This window comes from Mustela putorius, unplaced genomic scaffold (assembly GCF_011764305.1).
Source record: "Mustela putorius furo isolate JIRA1106 unplaced genomic scaffold, ASM1176430v1.1 tig00000785_pilon_pilon_pilon, whole genome shotgun sequence".
Taxonomy (NCBI): Eukaryota; Metazoa; Chordata; class Mammalia; order Carnivora; family Mustelidae; genus Mustela; species Mustela putorius.
In genome coordinates, this window is record NW_025421480.1 from 6,472,411 (window position 1) to 6,493,307 (window position 20,897).

The window sequence follows — 20,897 nt, forward strand, 5'->3', positions numbered from 1 at the left end:
AGCTCACAAATAAATAAAAGATGATTCATTAGATTAAATTTCCCGATTTGTGTTTTGGAAACTATGGAAACCATACTCAAAACAACCGAAAGTTGTTTGGAGTGAAAACAAAACCAAAGACGAAGAGTTTTAATAAACTGCGGGAGATGTGCAAACATCGGTAGGCCTGGTGGAGCTGAGGCCAGCCACTTGGACGTCACTCAGAGAGCAGGCATCGATGGCCGCTTATCTCCCGAGTGGCCCAACACAGGAAAACAGGCCGAGAAACTGAAAAGCGATACTAGGTGTCAGGTGACAATAGGTAAGTAGAGCCACATTAAAACCAATTTTTCGTAGTTTGAGTTTCAACAACAGAAAATAATGATACGGACGGAAAAAAAAGAGAAAAATTCCTTTTTCAAGTGACGTTCATAAAGTTCCCACTTACTTTTACAAGTTTTTCTAGACGCCAGGACGATTGGTGAAGTTTATAATTATCTTTACAAAGGAAAGCAACCATAAGGATAAAGCATTGTTTAAAAACTGAAAGGTAACATTTTTAGGTTTGTTCCCTTAAATTGAGAGCAAAATGAGGGATAAAATAAGTAGGGGGATAGCTGAGAGATGAAATTCTCAAGTTAAGAGCTGTCTTTACCAATGGCACAGCAATCACACGGGGTGTGCCAGGAAGCAGCGCTCCCGTTCCGTCTGGATGCCACCGGCCTTGGAACAGCTGAAATGGGCGCGGACACCAGCGGAATGATCACTAACCCCAGGGAGAGGGACCAGGGTCTGGATTCCCCAAACCACTTCCTTCAGTACTTTTTTCTTTCTTAATCTTTCCTTCTACTACAATCTGTTAGTTGCTGCAGAGTACACTCCAAGTGAGCATGTTTTCAATTTTCCCTATTGCTTACTTGTTGCACAGAATTTTAGAATATTAAGACCTTAGACATTGGCATCAGTTCTTCAATCTATGGAGAGAAAAAGAGGCCCAGAAAGGTCTTGCCTTACCTAAATCAAGTTTAACCTAGGTCTACAGACTCCCAGAGTTCAAAGCTCTTTCTATGCTAATCCAAGGACCGCACAATTACTTGTCAGAAAATCCTTATTTAAAAAAATTATTTTTATAATTCCAGTTAGGTTAATTCTTCTTTGAAAATAATCTTCAGTTTCTCACGGAATGAAGGTTTTTGTGATTTCTAACCATGAAGAGAATTTTGAATTTTACTCAAGAGGAAAATTCCTCTTGAATTTTACTCTGTTCAGGTAAAATCCTGCATAGAATTAAAGTTAATTTTATAGCATTAGGCTTATTTGATATATTATTGGTACTAGTAGTAAGACATTTCAGTTAAGTCATTAAATTGAAAATTTATGTCAAAGGTATTTGAAATGTCAATCCTTAGGGAGGCTTTCTTGGCTGGTAAGGTACTAGAGAGCACATAGAGTAAAATCAAAGTTCTAAGATCAGCTTAATTAATTTTATAGCTAATCTGAAAATTATCTTAGTTACATTAATTATAAAACTTATTTTAGTTGTAAATTACGCAATACCCCCTCTTACGGAAGTAAGAAACTACTCTATTTATTACGAAGATGTACTGTCAAGAAATTGAAAAAGGAAATTATTAGGGTTATTTATTTGTGAATGCTAATTTCTTCTACTGCTACCCAAAACTTTGTTGGCCTTAAAACACAGCCATATCTATAGATGTAACAGACACATTTCAGGAAACAAACACTACATTTTCACACTTTATATCAGAATACTTTGGTGGGAAACAAAACCACAAACACATTTTACATGTACATTTACAAGCAAGTAGCAATAAGGTCATTTGGGGAAAAAGATCTCTGACGATGTTCTGTATTGATCTCTGACCTGGAGGAAGAAATAACTGAAGCTATGAATGCCCAAGATCTGATTCCTACCATCTAGAAGACTTGAGATTTAGAATAAAAAGGAGAAAGCAGACAGTCTAAAAAATTTCTAAGGATGTTAACATGATATTTTTTAGAATGTGCACCTAAGACATAATGAAAACCAACTGCTTTATTTTGATAATTCAGCACACTTAGTTTTAAATGTAGCTTATCAAAATAAATCAGGATATTTTAACGTAACTTGGTATTGAAGGATCACTGGAGGCATGGCAGCGTGAGTGGGGAGAGGGAACTATACTCTCCTAAAAGCAAATTATATCAGAATGAAAGAGGCATAAATGTTCCTAAGTTTCTAAATGTTTCTAAGTCAGAGATCCCACTCTTCTATTTTTATCATATACATTTCTTCGAAAAACTTTCTTTAGACATGGCCTAAATTATGAAATTTGAAACATTACAGATTTACTGTTGCTTATGCCAATCTGGACATATCACAGGCTCTAGGTTCAAAGATCTCTAAGTCCTTTAAAGTTTACAGTTTGTACAACCCTGACCGGTATAGCTTTACATTCTTTTAAGTCATATATGTATTTTCAGATTTTATTTATTTATTCTGAGAGCCAGTGAGCGTGAGTGGAGAAATAGGGAGAGGTAGCGGGAGGAGCAGACTCCCCACTGAGCAGGACCTCTGACATGGGGCTCTCGATCCCTGAAGCCCAGGATCATGACCTGAGCAGAAGGCAGGAGCTTAATGTCCGAGCCACCCAGGTGCCTCTAAAATCACAATTCAAAAGCTAAAGCTAAGAATTTTTTTCTTCCATTCAATGTATTGTAATTATCTTAAGTAGAAATATCACAGCATCAAAGATACGCCAATTAGCAAATAGATAAAAAAAATTGTCTGCTTATTTATTTATTTATTTTTATTGTGTACCCATATAACTATTTTAGTACATTACCAGTGACTATGAGAGCCCAGCTGTTATTCTTCTAGATGGATCAGAATACTATAAAAGGGCATCTTGAGAAAACTGAACATACAGTCCTGGATTTCGATATGGCTTCAAGAATTTAGTAAAACATCAGAATTATATATAGTGGACAATATACCAAATATATTTTAAGTTGTCCTTGTATACATGCCTGAAAAAAATCCGATAAATTCCAGCCGTCCTCTGGAAGCTTGCAAGCAAGCAGATACAGACTTTCCGAGAGCCAGACCAGATGTGGCAGAAGCAGCAAGAGGCCGGGAATGAAAAGGCCTTGGGGCTTCTCACCCTGTCCTAGCCACCACGACAGGACCAGGGCAGGTCACTACTTCTTTTGGCCTGAGTTACCTAAACTGAATGACCCTTCCAGCTTTTCAATTTTATGGTTCTAATCACTTAATATGCTTCTGTTAAGTAGGAAGAAGGTCCACATCCCGTACCTCAGTGGACCCTAGGGAATTTCAATAAGCAAATCAAGGTACTTTTTGGATATAGGAGAGTGCGTGTTTATCAAGCTCTGGATTCAAAGCAGAAAACAAAACTTATCTTTAAAGACAACACAGCATCTTCCAGCGGTTTCTCGGACTTGCTTAAGTAGTCCTACTTGGGTTGCCTCTCATAGAAGCCCTTCGCGTTCAACACTGAGGACAAGCCCAGCGCGCTCGTGCGTTACGGACCAGACGCCCAGTACAGAAGGAACGCCCCATGCTACTTGGTGACATACGGCTTGCATTACAGCTTAGGTGAGACAGGAGGAAACTGTAACACTTCTATGTACAGGAGAGAGGAGGTGACCGAACAGGCCACGTGGTGGAAGAAATGCTACCACGGAACACACCATAGAATGCGGCACAAAGGGGATGTGAATTGAAGAGGTAGAGCCATAAGAAGACAGAAAACCAGCACTCGGTAAACATCAACCAACGGACAGCAGTCAGTTCCCGATGCCTGCGGTAACCGCACGAACCGGCAGGGAAAGCTGCCCGTGCAGAAGCCAGGGCCGGGGGCGGGGGGCACGGGGGAAATGCCAGCTCCTCTTTCGGAGTCAGGCTTCTATGTCACCTATCTTCCGCCCACATCCACTCCCACCACGGATCTGCCCATCACCACCACGGCCACTGACCCGAAGAGAGGGTGACGTGAGTGGAGGGGAGGCGGCAGTGAGCGTGGGGGGGGGGGGGAAGAGGAAACAGAACACGAGGAGCAGCGTTAGGTTTGAGCCTGGAGGTTACGATGCCGCAGACATCAAACTCGGAGCCCGGGATTGCATACCAACCATCCCCCACTCTTCCCTCAAGCCTCTGGACTCACTTGGACACTTGCTAAGAGATCTCTAAGTCGCTGAGCAGCTGGCTGGGGGCGGGGGGCTCTGCGGCCCCACCCAGGTGTGAGGCTGATTATGAAGTAAGAGCCCAGGCTCACAGGTACACACAGGGATCTGGGCGAGGACCCTGGTCACACACATACTCTCCCGCTACAGCTCCGAGGGGGAAGTACACCAGCTGACCAGCACCCCGGAGCCATTAAGATTCTGGCGGGGAGGAAGTACCTTCTGGAAGTGCATTCAACGACAGCTAAGGACTGGAGTTAAGGGACAGGAGAGTGCTTTATGAGATAGTTCTCATAGCCAGTTACATTTCTGTAGCCCGGTTAGACCCGTATGTGCCTAGGGCTCATCTCACAAATTCATCTTCTACCACCGAAATGAATTAAGAATTAGTTTTCACCTGCCCCAATTGTGAACAGAGTGAACTTTAAAAAAGTGTGAGACATTTCTGCATATATGGGGAAGCAAGTGTAAGGCAGATACTGTTTCACTGAGCTCTCAAGGAATAATAAAGGGTATCCTGCCCTTCTTCAGATTAAGGGTTCTGTACCAGGTGAGGATATTTAAAAATCAAACACTGCTTTCAGCAGGACAATGTTAATCCCTATTATTTACTACAGATATTGTTCCTCATCTAATTTGACACATGAATACAGATACTAAGGTTCCAAAATAGGTCCTCATTTTGAAATCACTATTTTGCTCCAGGGCATTCATTGGAAGTGTGGGTCAGTTCTGAATTTTCCATTTACTAATAAGCTAACTAAAATACTTTTTATAGGAGAAAATACCCTCTTATAGCACAACCTTTCTGTTGAATATTTTTAGAAGTCACACTAGACATCTAATTTTATTTTTAAAAAGGAGACCTAAAACATGAACGAAATATTATGCTAATATTGTAAAAAGTCTGGACCCAATTTACCTGAAGGAGAGCCATGTGCTGAGCTCATACTTTTGACCTTGGAGTCGGACAGTCGAGAGATACTGTTAGCTCTAATTCTAGGTGAGAATTTGTCTGAAGGTACTAATCTGGCCCCGCTTCGGATGACGGCTTCCGCAGTCCGAGAGGAGGCGCTACTTCTAGAGATGGTGGCCTCAGAGTCACTGCGGGCGGACAAGGAGCCAAGCCTCGTTCGCCGAGGCTGAGCCAGCAGATCAATCCTAGAGATGTTGCGCCTTCCCGTGGGCGGCTTCGACGTGGAGCTGGTTGTGGACACTTCAGAAGCAACCGAGGCCTTGTCGGCGTCAGCCAGCTCGCTATCGGACACTTCGCCGAGTCGGGCTCTGCGCAACAGGGAAGTCCTGGTGGGCCGTGGCCTGGGGAGGGTGGTTGACTTACTGGAGGATCCCGGCGCTATGGGAGAAGTCTTGGATTTCGTCACTTTACTTCCTTCCAGTTTGGAATGTGCATGCTCGTCCGTTGAGGTAAGTGGCGTCCTGGCGTGAGATTTACAAGAGTAAGTTTCCTGATCCGAGGACATGATGTCGGAGATGGCAGAATGAGGGACGCTGGAGGTCTGGTCGTCGTCCGTCAGATCCACAGAAGGTTGTCTCATTCGTCCACTGGACTGTACAAATTTACGACCCTCTGCTCTTGAGCCCACATCTGATGAACGACTTTTGGTTTTCTTCTCGACTTTCTCCCTAGCACCTGAAGATGATGACTTTGTCACATCCTTCGAAGGAGAACCCGTGGAACACCTATCTTTGTAGAGACTCGTGAAACTCTTTCGCTTTTGGGTTGACTTTCTTTCGGTCTCGCCCGTGACCAGACTGATTGTACTTGCGGTGTCCACATCCGACTCTGGGGAGATCGAGTTGTCCCTGTTGTAACTGGGAGTGTCAGGGCCATCGTCAGTTTTATTATCTTCACGCAGTTTGGCTTCCAGAAAAGCCATCACTGCTTCTGTGTCTTTGAGAATAAGGGTGGTGTCCATACTAGAGTCTGTGTCCATCGAGTCGCTCCTGTCCCGTATTCTGCTGACAGCTGGCAGCGCCAGGGAAGGCGGTGTAGACGAAGTCTGCTTATTTATATGGGGAATAAGCTCTATGGGGATGTTGGGGCTAGGTTTTTCTATGGTGAAGCTTCCTTGCCGCACCAAGGACTTGGAGGATTCCTTCTTCTCTCCGCCCTTTGGAGTCTGACCTTTGAGAACGTCCTCAGCTTTTCTTCGCTTGCCCTCGTTTTGTGTCACCCTTTCTCCTTTGCTTGCAGAGTGTCCTGGGATTTTTTCTTGAGGTTGTGACTCCTGTTTGAAAGATTCCTCCCGGCACCTATCTGTCTGACCTGAAATGTTCTTGGAAGCGGACAACTTGGTAGGTGTCCACTGGACCTGGTCGTTTTGTTCTTGCTGCTGAATTTTAGCTAATGTCTGCTTTACCAAAGAAGTTTCCTTCTCGGTTTCGCTTTTGTCCTTCCCAGACAAGCTGCCCAAGTGAAGCAGGATTTTACCATCTCCGCCGGGTTTGGTGGTCTCCCCGTTCACAGCCCTGCTCATCTTACTCAGGGCTCTGTCGGCATCTTGTTTGTCCTTCTGGTAGGCCTGTGCTGGTGCTTCTTTCTCCTGGAGTTCTGTGTCCTGTTTTTCTCCGATCTCTGACCTCTGTGTCATACCCTTGGCTCTGGAGCTCTCAAGACACTTCTCTTCATTTGGAAGCTGGGGAAGGGTACGGCGCCTTCTCTCTCCCTGGCTAGCCAAGGAAGTGGCCGACCCTGTACTTCTCACTGAAATGCCAGACTCACTGATATCTGCATCTATAACACAAAACCACAAAGGAGACATTATGAGGGCAAAAAAAAGTACAAACAAAAAGAGTAACATGTTACGTTAGATTCTGCAGTGTCTGTTAAGAAACGGCTTTGTATAACAAGAAAACTTTGAATAAACACACCAGCATTGTGACAGAGTAGTTTCAAAAGCAAGTATGAGGCCACGATGTACAAATAAGCAGATTATTAATAGGGGGAGTGTTTTAGGAGATGAAAATTGGGGTCATCTGTTCTTAATCCTCCATCTGTTCCTTTTTCTCTCAATGTATTTTATGGCGGGGAAGGTCACTGTGTTCCTTCTTGCTTCTGTAAGGTCCGTGAAATTTTGCTGAAGAAAATTTTGCAGAATTGCACAGAGAATGCCTAATAAACACTTTCAATTACATAGTATAGAAGAATATTTCTAGGATGTCAGTGGCTTAAATGTCTGACTCTTGCTCTCAGCTCAGGTCTCGATCTCAGGGTCATGAGTTCAAGCCCGTGTTGAACTTAAAAAAGAAAGAGAAATATATCTAGTTTTTTTTTTTAATATTTTATTTTTAAATCAGAGAGAGAGTGAGTACAAGCAGGCCAGTGGCAAGCAGAGGGAGAAGCAGGCTCCCGGCTGAGCAAGGAGGCCGATCTGGGACTTGATTCCAGGACCCTCGGATCATGACCTGAGCCAAAGACAGCCGCTTAACTGACTGAGCCACCCAGGCACCCCTCTATCTAGTTCTAGTTGTTTTTTTTTTTTTTTTTTTTTTTTAAGATTTTATTTATTTATTTGACAGAGAGAAATCACAAGTAGGCAGAGAGGCAGGCAGAGAGAGAGAGGAGGAAGCAGGCTCCCTGCTGAGCAGAGAGCCCGATGCGGGACTCGATCCCAGGACCCTGAGATCATGACCTGAGCCGAAGGCAGCGGCTTAACCACTGAGCCACCCAGGCGCCCCTAGTTGTTTTTTTAAAATATCTTATTTATTTATTTGACAGAGACAGCAAGAGATGGATTATAAGCAGGGGGGAGTAGTAGAGGAAGAAGCAGGTCTCCCGCCAAGCAGGGAGCCCAACGTGGGGCTTGATCACAGGACCCTAGGATCATGAACTAGGCCACCCAGGTGCCTCTAGTTGAGTTTTTAATGAGCACTGTTAGCTATCTGAGAGAATTACAAGTTTGGATAACCTAAGTAAACAGAAAACGCACAACTTTAGAAGGTTTTCTAAATAAAAATTTAACACTGACTAAAATAATTAAAAAAAATTTTTAAAAGATTTTATTTATTAGAGAGACAAAAAGAGAGAGCATGAGAGGGGAGAGGGGCTGAGCTCAGAGCCCAGAGCCCAGAGCAGGGCTCCATCCCAGGACCCCGAGATCATGACTTAAGCCAAAATCAAGAGTCAGACATTTAACTATATGAGCCATCCAGGTACCCCAAGAATTTAAAAAATTTTAAGTGTGAAACAAGAGAACAGGACTTATCATACTTTTACAAACTGAGGGATTTTAAAATTATGGTCTTCCAGTATATTAATGCCTCATATAGGAATACAAGGTCATTAGATACAAGTAGAAGACAATGAGAAAATATATGATTTGATGTTTCTATGTGAGAGAATTTGAGAATTCCTAAGGATTTTCCTGACTGCTATACCTGGAATGCATTTCTGAGATAAAGGAAATTAACATATAAAGCATTCTCATCTTTGGGGGTAAGTGGAGATAAGATGACCAAGACATAGTTTCTTTCCTTTTTTTTTTTTTAAAGATTTCATTTATTTATTTGACAGAGATCACAAGTAGGCAGAGAGGCAGGCAGAGAGAGAGGAGGAAGCAGGCTCCCTGCTGAGCAGAGAGCCAGATTCGGGGCTGGATCCTAGGACCCTGAGATTATGACCTGAGCCAAAGGCAGAGGCGTTAACCCACTGAGCCACCCAGGTGGCCAAGGCATAGTTTCTGTGAGTCTTTTATCACTTCATAATTCTGAAAGTTGAACATTTAAATTTCACAATAATATGATGGTTATGATGCAGGAAAACTGCCACTAAATTTCCTGATTCAACTTTAGCCATTAGTGACTTTACGGTGTCTCATCTCTGTAGTGCTGCCAGAAGCACCTAAAATGTACTCGCTGTTTTATCTTTTTGTATTTTTCTAGCACTGCTCACATTGTCCTGTTCCTAACATGCATGCGATGAATGTTTAACAAGAATATTTAGGATTCAGGGGTGCCTGGGTGGCTCAGTGGGTTAAGCCTCTGCCTTCGGCTCAGGACATGATCTCAGGGTCCTGGGATTGAGCCCCACATCAGACTCTCTGCTCAGCAGGGAGCCTGTTTCCTCCTCTCTCTGCCTGCCTCTCTGCCTACTTGTGATCTCTGTCTGTCAAATAAATAAATAAAATCTTAAAAAAAAAAAGAGTACTTAGGATTCAAGTCAATTTATCAGCTTATCTAAATAATTTAGAAGATGATGAAACATGCTGAAACAAGATAATGAAGGGGCAGCTGGTTTGTTATATAACGAGGGCTGAATTTTGCTTCCTACAGCTAACCTGACTAATTCATAATGGATTATTGGTAAGTTTACCTAGCTCCTTTGACCCCTCTGTTCGGGTTTCTTGTTTCCCAACAGGTGACCAGTTTATGTTAATCAATGCCCAAATCACTCGGTCTTTTCCAAAGATATTTGGTAATACTATCAATTACTTCTAATTTCTATAGTAAATCAGTGATAAAGCTTTTCTAGTACATTGCTATGCACCTTGCTCAAATGTTTGCAGAGTTTTAGTTTACAAAATTCCTAAACCATATTTTTGGGGTGCCATAAGCCAGAGACAAAATAAATTTCCACTTCCATGTTCAACAATAATAAAACTAAGAATACAGATAAAAATCCACATGGAAATTCTCCTTGAGGGTTTTATTTCTAATTAAGAAGGTAATCAACTGAACATAATAAAATCATTAGAGGCATAAAATTTCATTTTTTTTTTTTAATTTTTTTTTTAAGATTTTATTTATTTATTTGACAGAGAGAGATTACAAGTAGGCAGAGAGGCAGGCAGAGAGAGAGAGAGGAGGAAGCAGGTTCCCTGCTGAGCAGAGAGCCCGATGCGGGACTCGATCCCAGGACCCTGAGATCATGACCTGAGCCGAAGGCAGTGGCTTAACCCACTGAGCCACCCAGGCGCCCATAAAATTTCATTTTTTTTAAAGAAACTTTTTATTTCAGTTCACAGAAATATTAGAAGGCAATAAAAATCACATTGCATAGACTTGCAAAAAGTAAATTAAGTATCTTAGTTCTTTTTATTGAATTGTATTTTTTTTTTACTTAAATGCAAAAGTATTAACATATTTGCTGTATTAATGATATTAATTAATGTTATAATTTGGAACTATTGTTAGTCTTACTTTAAAATTTTCATTTATATATATATGTCATAGATAAGAATTTGTATATGTGTTTCACCTACAAATTATCTCTTATCTTCAGTTACATTTTAATGGTATTTGCATTATTAGTGCAAATACAAACATATGTATGTAGTATAAGCATGAGAATATATGATTATGTTTACTTAAATTTAACTAACTTCTCACTATAGATTTTTTTTTAAAGATTTTATTTATTTGACAGGCAGAGATCACAAGTAGGCAGAGAGGCAGGCAGAGAGAGAGGAGGAAGCAGGCTCCCTGCTGAGCAGAGAGCCTGATGCGGGGCTCCATCCCAGGACCCTGGGATCATGACCTGAGCCGAAGGCAGAGGCTTTAACCCACTGAGCCACCCAGGCACCCCTAGATTGTTTAAAAAAAACAACAACCATGTGTGATTCACAAAAAAGAAAGAGCGAGAGAGAGAAAGAAAATACCATTCTCTAAAGGGACAGGTACAGACAGTTCCATTATCCTTTCGTCTTGATCATGCCTTGTATGATTTGCAGCCAGACTAGCCCACTGTGAAACCCAGCGTTTGTTTCCAGATGAAGACGTGCCTTCCTAAAGGAGAAAAATAAGGGAATGAAATCAGAGCCTATTTAGTCAGTTCTATGTAGTCTCATAATCCTGTCATAGGAAGCCATATTCAAATCTCATGTCGCCATATTATCGTTAATTAAATTTCCTCATATTTAGAATGAAGATTCTCTAGGTACCCCTTTAACCACATGTTATTATTACTGTGGACATAGTATAATTTGCTCTACTTATTAAATACTAATGGTGGCACTAAAATAAACACTTGGAGCTTCAAATTCACTGTGGCTGGACGAACCTGGGTCTGCTTCTGCAGCCTCAGGGCCACGACAGTGCGGCTGGCTCTACTTCACTCTCTGCAACAGGAGCCTGAAGGTTCTCTAGCCCTCTAGGTGCTTCTAGGAATCAGACTGGATCCAGAGTCCCAAGGGGTATTAAATCTGCCAGATCATGTCTTTGGGGATTTCAAAAACAAACCCAAAGCTTAAGACTTCTTTTTACAACACTTTACTGTTTACAGAAGAATCCAGAAATCACTCAGCCTTTGAATTTTTCTGTTAACTAGTCTGAATCTCGACTTGTGCATGACTAGATCTGGCCTTAAGGTGAGTGCTCTTTGAATCATTATAGTCAAGTGTGAAATGGAATTTAATTTATGATATGGTTCCACAGGTTCATGGGCATATACTGGTAATTTTTAATACCAGGGCAATCTAAGCATTTAATGTGGGAGATCTAGGAAGTACAGAAAAAAATCCTGTTACCTCATGAAAAATCTAAGTTCAGGCTTCACTTTGAGACTGTAATATAATCAAAATTTGTATTACAAATTATTCAAAACATATCTTAAGTATCGGATTTACTACTAAGGATGATAGGCTAAAAACTGATGAAGTATTTCACACAGACTACATACACGATTTCATGAATAGGTTCAAATAGTAGGTATTTAGTGACATACATACAGTGAAGCCTAAGGAGTCCTCCAAAGCCTGCTGAGTCCTTGAACTCCCTTTCAAGAGTCTGTGCCAACTGCCCACAGCTCTCAGCCTGAAACAAGTACCAGAGCCACTCACACCTTCACTGATAGTAGAACTATTCTGTCAAGAGGTTCTCGTGGCCTCTTGGGTGACTCTTTCAAAGGCTGATGCAACATACTGGGGCTACATATAAAGTCCACTTGCATGGGTGGAGGGGATAGAGAAGGAAGGGGGGTCTTACAGAGTTCATGTTCATCAGAATTGTTGCTGGAGCAATTAGAAAACCCAAACACTGCCTTGATAAGTATCATTTGCTTTCAGTGAGGAAATCTGGCATCTTATAAAACGAAACTAGAATTAAAATTCTCTAAGATTGAGGAAGAAAAAAGAACACTAAAATACATAATTGCCTTCAGGGAAAAGCGGACCACTAAAAGGGACAATTTTAACATAAAACAGGTGGATTCACCTGTCTATTGAAATATTTTATTTACAACTTATGCAAATGTAACATTTATTTTAGAATTTATTTATATTTTTAGGTTTTGTTTTATTTACCACTTATATATTTATTTACCACTTGTAGATTTTAAATCACCTAATTTCCTGAGAGACAGTATGGCACAACGAGTAAGAGAATGAGTTAAGAAAATAAGGCCTCCTACGGTTCAAATTCTGGCTCCACAGGTACCACGCTTTGTGACCTTTGTCAACTTAATTTCTACGTATCTTATTTTCCTTATTCGTGAAACGGCACAAGAAAGCTCCTATTGGTTGTTAGCTCTTACTGTCTCAGTAAATTATAATGAATTAATACTTCTCAGTTACATACATTTTCACATTTCTCTTTGACTTAACAATGTGGAATGACATTCCAGTATCATTTCCAGTACAGGAAGAACTATTTGTTGAGGGCATAAATTTCGGGCAGTTACTCTGCCAAGAGGGTCAGACTTAACTCCCCGCAAACAGGCTTTATCAACAATCCTGTTTGTGAGAAAATTGCAGCTGAAACAGGGCATTGCCCAATACCAAGGCACTCTGTTAAATGTGGCTGCTCTGGATTTGTACTCAGGTCTTCCTGGCTCTACTGTACCAGACTGACTCCCTGACTTTGTTAGTCAAGGCAACCTCGGTTAACTTCATGTTACCCAAATCACATCCGGGGCTGCACCATACCCGCACGTACTGACGTATGAAAGTTCTGTCTGGCATGATAGGCCTGTCCATGCTAAATACATGCCCTCCTAGGAAGTGTAAGCAATGTATGTTTTTTTGTTTTCTCTCATAATACCAATCAGAGCAGTAAGCATGTAACTTACTAACTGCTTTCTGAAGTTAGCATTTTCCTTTCACCGATGGATATAATAATGTAATTGAAAAGAACGTAACAACAAAACTGAAACAGAATTACTGCAAAATTGCTTCAGGCTTTTATTCGAAACAAATTAATTTGTGAGAATTTAGCTTTTAGAAGGACTCTCAAGGGGATGTATCAATTACTTAAAATAATGTAATTACAAAAATGATAAAAAATTTACATTTTTGTCTAAAAGTTACATAGGAGGAAGGGATGTATACCTCTGAGTTGTGAAATCCGGGTGTACTCAGTGGCTTTCTTTCTTCCATTACTACTGCAGCAGAGCTGAGAGCCCAATCTTTTATCAGATCTTTATGCTTTTCATTGATAATAGGCCTATTATAATCCTGATTGTCATCTACTCCAAATACCTAGGAGGAGAAATTATTTTATAAATGAGAAGTCTGAGCACCAGATTACTAGGAATAGTATCAGTAACTTCAGAGGCAAATAAAAATACTCTGAATTAATTTCGATGGGTAATTCACTAGTGAGGAAAACATGTTTAAGGACAGTGTAACGTCCAACTGAAGTGAGAGTTGGAAAGAAAAACTGGGCTGTGGCAGCTTACTTCACAGTAAATGAGATTATCCTTTTTAATATTTAGCCAAGTACTGTTTGATAATAAACAGCCAGGATACTACATCTGATTTGTTAAAAGAGGTTAATAACGTTAAATATTATAATAATGCAGAGTTAGGAAAGAATACTACTTCAGCTTGTTTCTAGCTTGTCTCTTTGCTCTATTATTTTTGAGAATCATGTTGCAAAACTGTAAACATATGCCTGATTTCACTGGTTCTTTCCCCAACAAAAGTGTAACATTTATATACATGAATTCAAATTATACTTGGAATTTTTTAAGGTCCCAAATATCAGATTTTGTTGTGTGATCTCGGTAGAGTACAGCATGATCTTCAAATTTTATTTGCCTAAAAATTCATCAAAAGGCCTTTGAAAGGCAGATCCTGGGTCTCCTCTCACAGATCAGGATTTTCAATAAGCAGGTGGAGTACTGTCAATACTTGTGGGACACTTAAACACAGAGACCAGTAATCATGTGCTCGATCAAGGGCAGGATCTGATCTTACTGATTTCCTGGTACGGTAACAGGTTGGAGAATAGGGTTTTCAAACAGACTGGAGAAGGGTTATAATAGGTAAACTTTAATATTCCATTTTACTAGTAAGTTTCTTCATTCCCAATGCTTATTACTTATAGACTTTATTTGTGGCTCTAATTACTACAGTCAAGAAAAATATTATGTGTTTGAATTTCGTGCTTTGTAGAAAGGGTCTTTAGAACATAACCAAAGGGCCTTCTTTGCTATAAAAAGGGGGAAATACCCTAGGTTAAACTCTTTTCTAGAAATCTTTTTAATGATTATACAATATACCTGATAAATTCTAAAGCCCACATTTAATTAAAGACATAACAGATTTTCAAATTCTTAACTAAAACTTGGAAATTTTACCACTAGATGGCCTTATTACTTAATATTTAATTCAAGTATAACTACAGTTTTCAAGAATTGTGATTTAATACTGCTGAACCACTCAATATTTGAATTATCTCTGCTTTAAAAGTGAACTGTATATTGCTAACTTTAAATCAAATGTGGATTTTAATAATACACAGAAGCAGAGTTTACAGAAGGGAAAAAACAAACCTGTTTCCTTTTGTCAAACAGCAGAATTGTTAAGTTTAACCACAACAGTAAAGAATGCTGTGGACACCGTTCCACAGCATTCTGGAGGCATTCTGCCTCCAGTCCCAGTTGTAAAGAAAGCAAATCAGAGCTACTTGAGTTACCTCTGACTGCCTTAGAATAAAAACTCAGCATTATTTCTAACTCAAGTCTCTGACCTCCAAAGTTACTGGACTTTATTTCCTTATTTTTATAATTACGGGGGGGGGGGATCTAACTCCAGTTTGCAAGTAAAGATGAAAACACACACATGTGAGTGTGTGTGCACGTGCTACCTGGTATGTTACATATAAAAGAGCTCAGGTGATTTTCTGATTTGGTGATAATTACTTCGAATTCATACTCAAAATGGACTTGCAAAATTTGTGTTCCTCAAACATTTAAGCACCACCAGTTTCAAGTAAAACATAACAGATCTCTCCAAATCACTGATACTCCTTTGAAATGATAACAAAATACATGCAAAGAAGTGATGCTTTTGGGGGAAAAGGGCTGAGCCTGTACAGAGAGGATACTCTGATGACTTTTCTACAGGTGCCTTGTAAAGCATCAGACACAGCTGTGCATACACCTGTCAGAGTTTCTAAATCATCGTCTGTTTCCCAAACAAGTGACAGGGCCTGAGGCACGACTGTGGGGGAAAGAAGTCTCCAAATTCCTACCTGTATTTTTTTGAGTGTTTTGAAAAATTCATGGTAGCAATGACTGCCCATCTTGGGAACCCTATCCTTTTCGTGTCTTGCTACAAAAACATCCACTTGTGAGAATTTTCATGTGAAAACAAAGAGGATGTAAACATCTTATAATGTGTCTGTGTGCTTTAAAGCTATTGGGTTTTTTCACATTTCAAAAAGCACGTACAATCTGACACAGGATCCAATTGTTGGGATGAGACTTGAAACCTAAGTTTGCTAGATTTTCCCGTCTTTTCGTTGTAGCCTCCGTCCCTGGATGATTTCATCCACATCCGAGGCTTCCCTTCGATTTCCAACCACAGGCAGTTGCTCCCCTGTCATCTCTCTTTCACAAATGCAGTGTAGTGTGTGTCCACCCCGGGCTCATGCTTCTCCTCCCTTTCCTGAGCTCAGTCACAGCCCCCAACTTGATGTAGTACAAAATCAGATTCTCTCATTCAGATATTCATTTTTAAGACTAAAAGTCTAGACTGAGGAAGGGAGAGAGAGAGATCAGATACCTGTCTAGGTATTATGTTTCCTCTCTAAGAGAGCCTCCCACCCCAAGTTCGCCAGACAGTTTCTAATTCTTCCAAAAGAAAGGAGGAGTGGACGGGAACAGAAAATTTCCTTTTGAACTTGCACTATCTGCTCTCTGGGCCTGGCAGATGCTTAAAGATAACTCAGTCATCTTCGGGGGTGGGGAATGTTCACGCCTCTAGGTCTCCTGATGGAGGCAGATGCGCATCTCTCTTTTGGGGAGTGACTGTGACCCCTGCTGTGGCCTTAAGGTTTAGGGTAAGAAGACCATACTTGCTCACCATCCCACTCCAAGAATTACGGAACACGTCCTCTCTCTTTTCCTTTGGATGTGTGCATATGATATTCGGCACCTCACTATCATGATAGTTGGGATTTCACATCTGTATCTCAGCGGTTCTTCTAAACAATTTTAACGACCTGTTCCTGAGGTATGTACTATTTTTTGCAGGCAACTGGGCTAGCCACTGTAGGGGCTTCAAAAATATGTATAATTTAGTCCTTGCTCTCAGAGAGCTGAGGTCTAATATAGGAGGCTTATAAAGAAAAGAGAATGTCACCTGAACCCTGCAGAGGCACTCTGTAGTTAAAACAACATTTCTGTAAGAACCAGACTATATTTTTAGAATTTAGTTTCAAATTTAAAGACATGAAATGTTCTCCAGATGAAAAAGGGCCAGTATGTGTGGTACAAACCAAGCCTGTGAAAAGGTTGACCTTGTTTTTTTTTTAAAAACCACGTGGCGTATTATCATCGTCACTATTATTTAAAAAGCTCGGACTGCTCAGAAAATGTCCACAGTGTCTAATTCTGAAATTGGAGGGGGGGCGGAATAATGGTATATTAAACCAAAGAATACAGGGTCCGTTTTCATGGGGGTAAATATCCCACTGACTAAATACTTGTAAAGAGAGGTCAAACTCTATTTGTTGACATCAGGTAAGGGGTTTTGCTTATTGTGGCAAAGTAGAGACCAGTGTGAAAATGTGTGGAGAAAGGGGGAAGAATTGCCTCTGCATATAAATTTAGTAATAGGTACAAATGCAGAGCAAAATGATAATTCAACAGCAATCGTCCTTAACTTATTAGTTAAAAAAATTTCCAAATCAGTTGAAAGATTTCATCTTTCCAGAGAAATGAGAAACATAACGGTAGGCTAAACATTAAACTTTTCTGGGCTTATTTTAAATTAGCAACTGAGGAACAGTATCATAAAAAGGACTGACGTACTGACACATTCTCCATCATGGATGAACCCTGCAAACAGGCCACGTGAAAGCAGTAGGTCAAAAAAGGCCACGTGGTGTATGAGTCCACTTACGTGAAAAGCCCAGAAGCAGCAAATCCAGACATGGAAAGTAGATGAGTGGTTGCTAGGGGCTGGGAAATGGAGTGGGTAGGGAATCTCTTTTTTGGGGGAAGAAAATGCTGTGAATTAGACAGCGCTGACGGTCACACAATGTGAATATACTAAAGCCCAACACACTTTAAATGGCCAAAATGGTGAACGTCATGTGAATGACACTGCCTCAATTTTTTTAAAAAGGCACCATCTAGTTTGATCTTCTTCCCTTTTACTTCTCCCTGTGTAAACACGTGCTTGGATCTGTCCCCTCCCTGAGCCCACCTGTGGTCCCTCATTCTTCACACGCCCTAGGAGTGTTCTATCTGTCCCTCTTCCCTTTCCCGCACTGCTGAGCATTCTCCTCCTACTAGCTCCTCCTTTCCTAGCTTTGAATTATGCTCAGGTCTAATTTCATGCATCTACAGTTAAAATGTCCAATTTCTCTCTTTAGGGCTCAGTTCCTTGACAGGCATTCCTTCCTTTCATGCCTAAAATATGCCTGCTCATCCATGACCATCTTACCTTTTCCTTGCTACACAGATTTTTAAGCGCTAAGCTGCTAGCTGGGTATTGTTAGAAACTCCAAGGCATCTCCAGTCTTCTACTTATCAAGGCAATTCCTCTGAAACTTACACGTGTATTTCTTCTGATAAAACCTGTATTCTTTTGGAGCTTTCATACTAACACATAGAAGGTTTTAAACTATGCATTTGAACAAGTTTACGTTAGGATCAAGATACAAACTAGTTTCAGCAAATAAAAAATATAGGAAAACCTGTTTGTGGAGGCTTGGCCGAATCTGATCAATTTATAAATGCATTAATGAAATTAGCTAATCTATAGCTAACCACACACAGACACCAACAAAAATGAAAGAGGATGCACAGAGCCTTTGTTCTCATTATTCATTAAAAAGAGACTGAGTGTCTACTACATACCAAGCACTCTTCTAAGCACAAGAAATATAGAAGTGATCTAGACAAGTAAGGTCATTCTAGAAAGAACAGGCACAAAGTAAACTAGCTAGAAGGGAGTTCTCTAAGGAAAAATAAGACATGGGCACGTGACAGGGACAAAGAAGAGGTGAGCAGCAGGGCTACTGGAGATAGGGAGGGGAGAGAAAGCCTCCAACACTGAACTAGGGGAAGGAAGGAGGAAGGCATGCGAAACGCAAGAAGAGCTTACGGGCTGAGGGCACGGTAGGGGGCAAGTCCTACAAGCTGGAAAATAAGTAAGATTTCATATAATAACACAGGAAGGAAGAAAGGGGAGCCTACTAAGGGTTGTTAAGCTTCTGACTGAAGAAAGGTGAGGGCTCGGATGTGAAGCTTTGGGGACGAGCACAGCAGGAGAGGGTTTCCCGCACCAAAGAGGAGCTGAGAAGGGGAGAGGAGCAGTAATCAGAGTGACCAGAAGTCCACACTGACAAAGACTTTTCTTTAAAAAATTCCTTAGTGAAGAGAGGGCAAGAAAGATTAGTAGAACAGGAAGAAAAATCAAGCCCTCAGAATTCACCAGCTAACAACTGCTATCTGCTTTGGTCCATTAACTCAGATTATTTCTGGCCTGGCAAGAAGTTGAAGAAAATGTTAAGCCCAAATCAAAATGCTGCCCATTATCAAGGTCCTCTCTCACTGCTTGAGGCTGTTCATTGATCTCCTGTTCTTCGGTTCCCTCCCCCTCCCACACACACCTGAATCTGTGGCCGAGCGGACCCGGGGCCTGCTGCCTTTCTGTGTTCTGTCTGGCGTGGTCACCTAGATTTTGACTCTGGTTTCTCAGGGTTCCCTTGGCTCCAACTTGGATCTAATCTAAACTCTTGCCCTGAACTCCCAAACTGCTTCCAGCTGGATCCAGCACTGACTTTCTTCATCCTGTGTTTCCAGTCTTGTCAGAGCTTTCCTCGTTCTGGATTCCTCCCTACCACCTATTGCCTGTAGAGCAGCACGGGTAGATCAAGGCCCATGAGAGAACAGAATATGCTCTTAAGAGGCATTTGGGGGGGATATATGTTGCCACGAACACATGGACAGGAACTGAAACTCAGGGCGGGAAGAGTATCTAGCAGAATTGGTCTATGGTATGACGCTTATGGAAAACACTTTTTTCAAGATAGAGCCCCAAGCCCTCTACAATGACCAAATTTGTTTCATTAATTTAATATCTAGCTTTCTGTTCTCACTACAAGTTTTTCTCCCTTAGGTTGGAAGGCTAGGCCACAGCCCTGATTCGCGTCCTCCTCTGCCCTCAGCAGTGTCTGTTTTGATGGAGGAGTGGGAAGAAGCAGCCGGCACTACAATAGATTCTCAAGACACCATAGGGAGGCCAAAGGAGGGAGGGCCAGGGAGGCTATTACTACCGTGGAAAACAGTTACCTTTAATCCGAGCAGTCAACAGCACTTTCTTATTATAGCACATGTCCATGTAAGCTTAGACATAAAACTCAAGAGGTTTTTATAAATAACAAGCATTCGTGTTAATATCCTACGAAGTGAATGTGGGGACAATGCATAAAATGAGGTTATCTACTGACAAACACACAGCACAAAAACATGAACCAAAATGCTGTAATCCCATAACCTGAGGTCTGGGGATGGGACACTTCAGTACCCTTTAACTACAACCAGCAGAACACCACAAAGATATGGTATTTCAGCTTGATGATTTCTTTAGAGAGATCCTGTTTTAAGTGCATCCAACTTCTCTTAAGTTAACAAAGTTAACAAGCAAATACCTTTTTTCATTGTCTTCTTTAGGTCCAGGAGTACAGTGTTATTTTGGGGAAAAACTGAAAAGGTATTCAGCGCTGTATCATGTGCTGCTGTGGCTTACTCCCTTCCTTCTGACTGTTTTGATTCCAACACGCTGTTTTCTCTCGGTTTTCTCTGTCTCCTCTGGGCGATTCTTTTTAGCCTCCTTTGCTCACTTTGTCCACCCCCGTCCACCTTGCTAAGAACCTCATGGTCTCATCTCCTCCACGCATTCTTTCTATGTAATCTCATCTATTAGTTTGCACTGAGCTACTCTCTAATATTTTCCAAATTAGGAAGTTAGCCCAGATCTCTTACCTAAGGCCCTGATGTTTCTATACCTTTCTATCCGACTGACTACTGGACATGTCAGCAGTTCCTTAACTGCCTTCTCTGCTTCCAGTCTTTCCAATTTTCAATGCATTCTTCCCACTTTTGACGGTGATAAGATGTCACTGCCCTATTTAAAAGTTTCGGGGATCCCCCACCAGCATTAAAAACTCTCGAGTCCTTCCTATGATACACAAGGGCCTTCAATATCTAGTCGGATCTCATCTCTCTAAAATAACCGGGGTCCTCTGAACGAGTCCTCCACACTCCCATGCTCCGTATCTGGAACAGGTTGCGCCATATT

At 41.1% G+C, this 20,897-nt stretch overlaps 1 protein-coding gene across 11 annotated transcripts in view; it reads right to left on the reverse strand.

Moving 5' to 3' along the window:
- CEP170 (centrosomal protein 170) overlaps window positions 1-20,897 on the reverse strand; it is a 124,002-nt gene that overhangs the window by 21,456 nt on the left and 81,649 nt on the right. For 9 of the 11 annotated variants that reach the window (XM_004756795.3, XM_004756794.3, XM_004756793.3 and 6 more), the window contains 3 exons: window positions 13,467-13,616; window positions 10,803-10,929; window positions 5,108-6,940 (listed from right to left, as the gene is read on the reverse strand). In XM_004756795.3, the coding sequence (XP_004756852.1) occupies window positions 5,108-6,940; window positions 10,803-10,929; window positions 13,467-13,616 (2,110 nt within the window). The remainder of the gene's footprint in view (window positions 1-5,107; window positions 6,941-10,802; window positions 10,930-13,466; window positions 13,617-20,897) is intronic. The other 2 variants (XM_004756796.3, XM_013058424.2) reach the window with 1 other exon arrangement.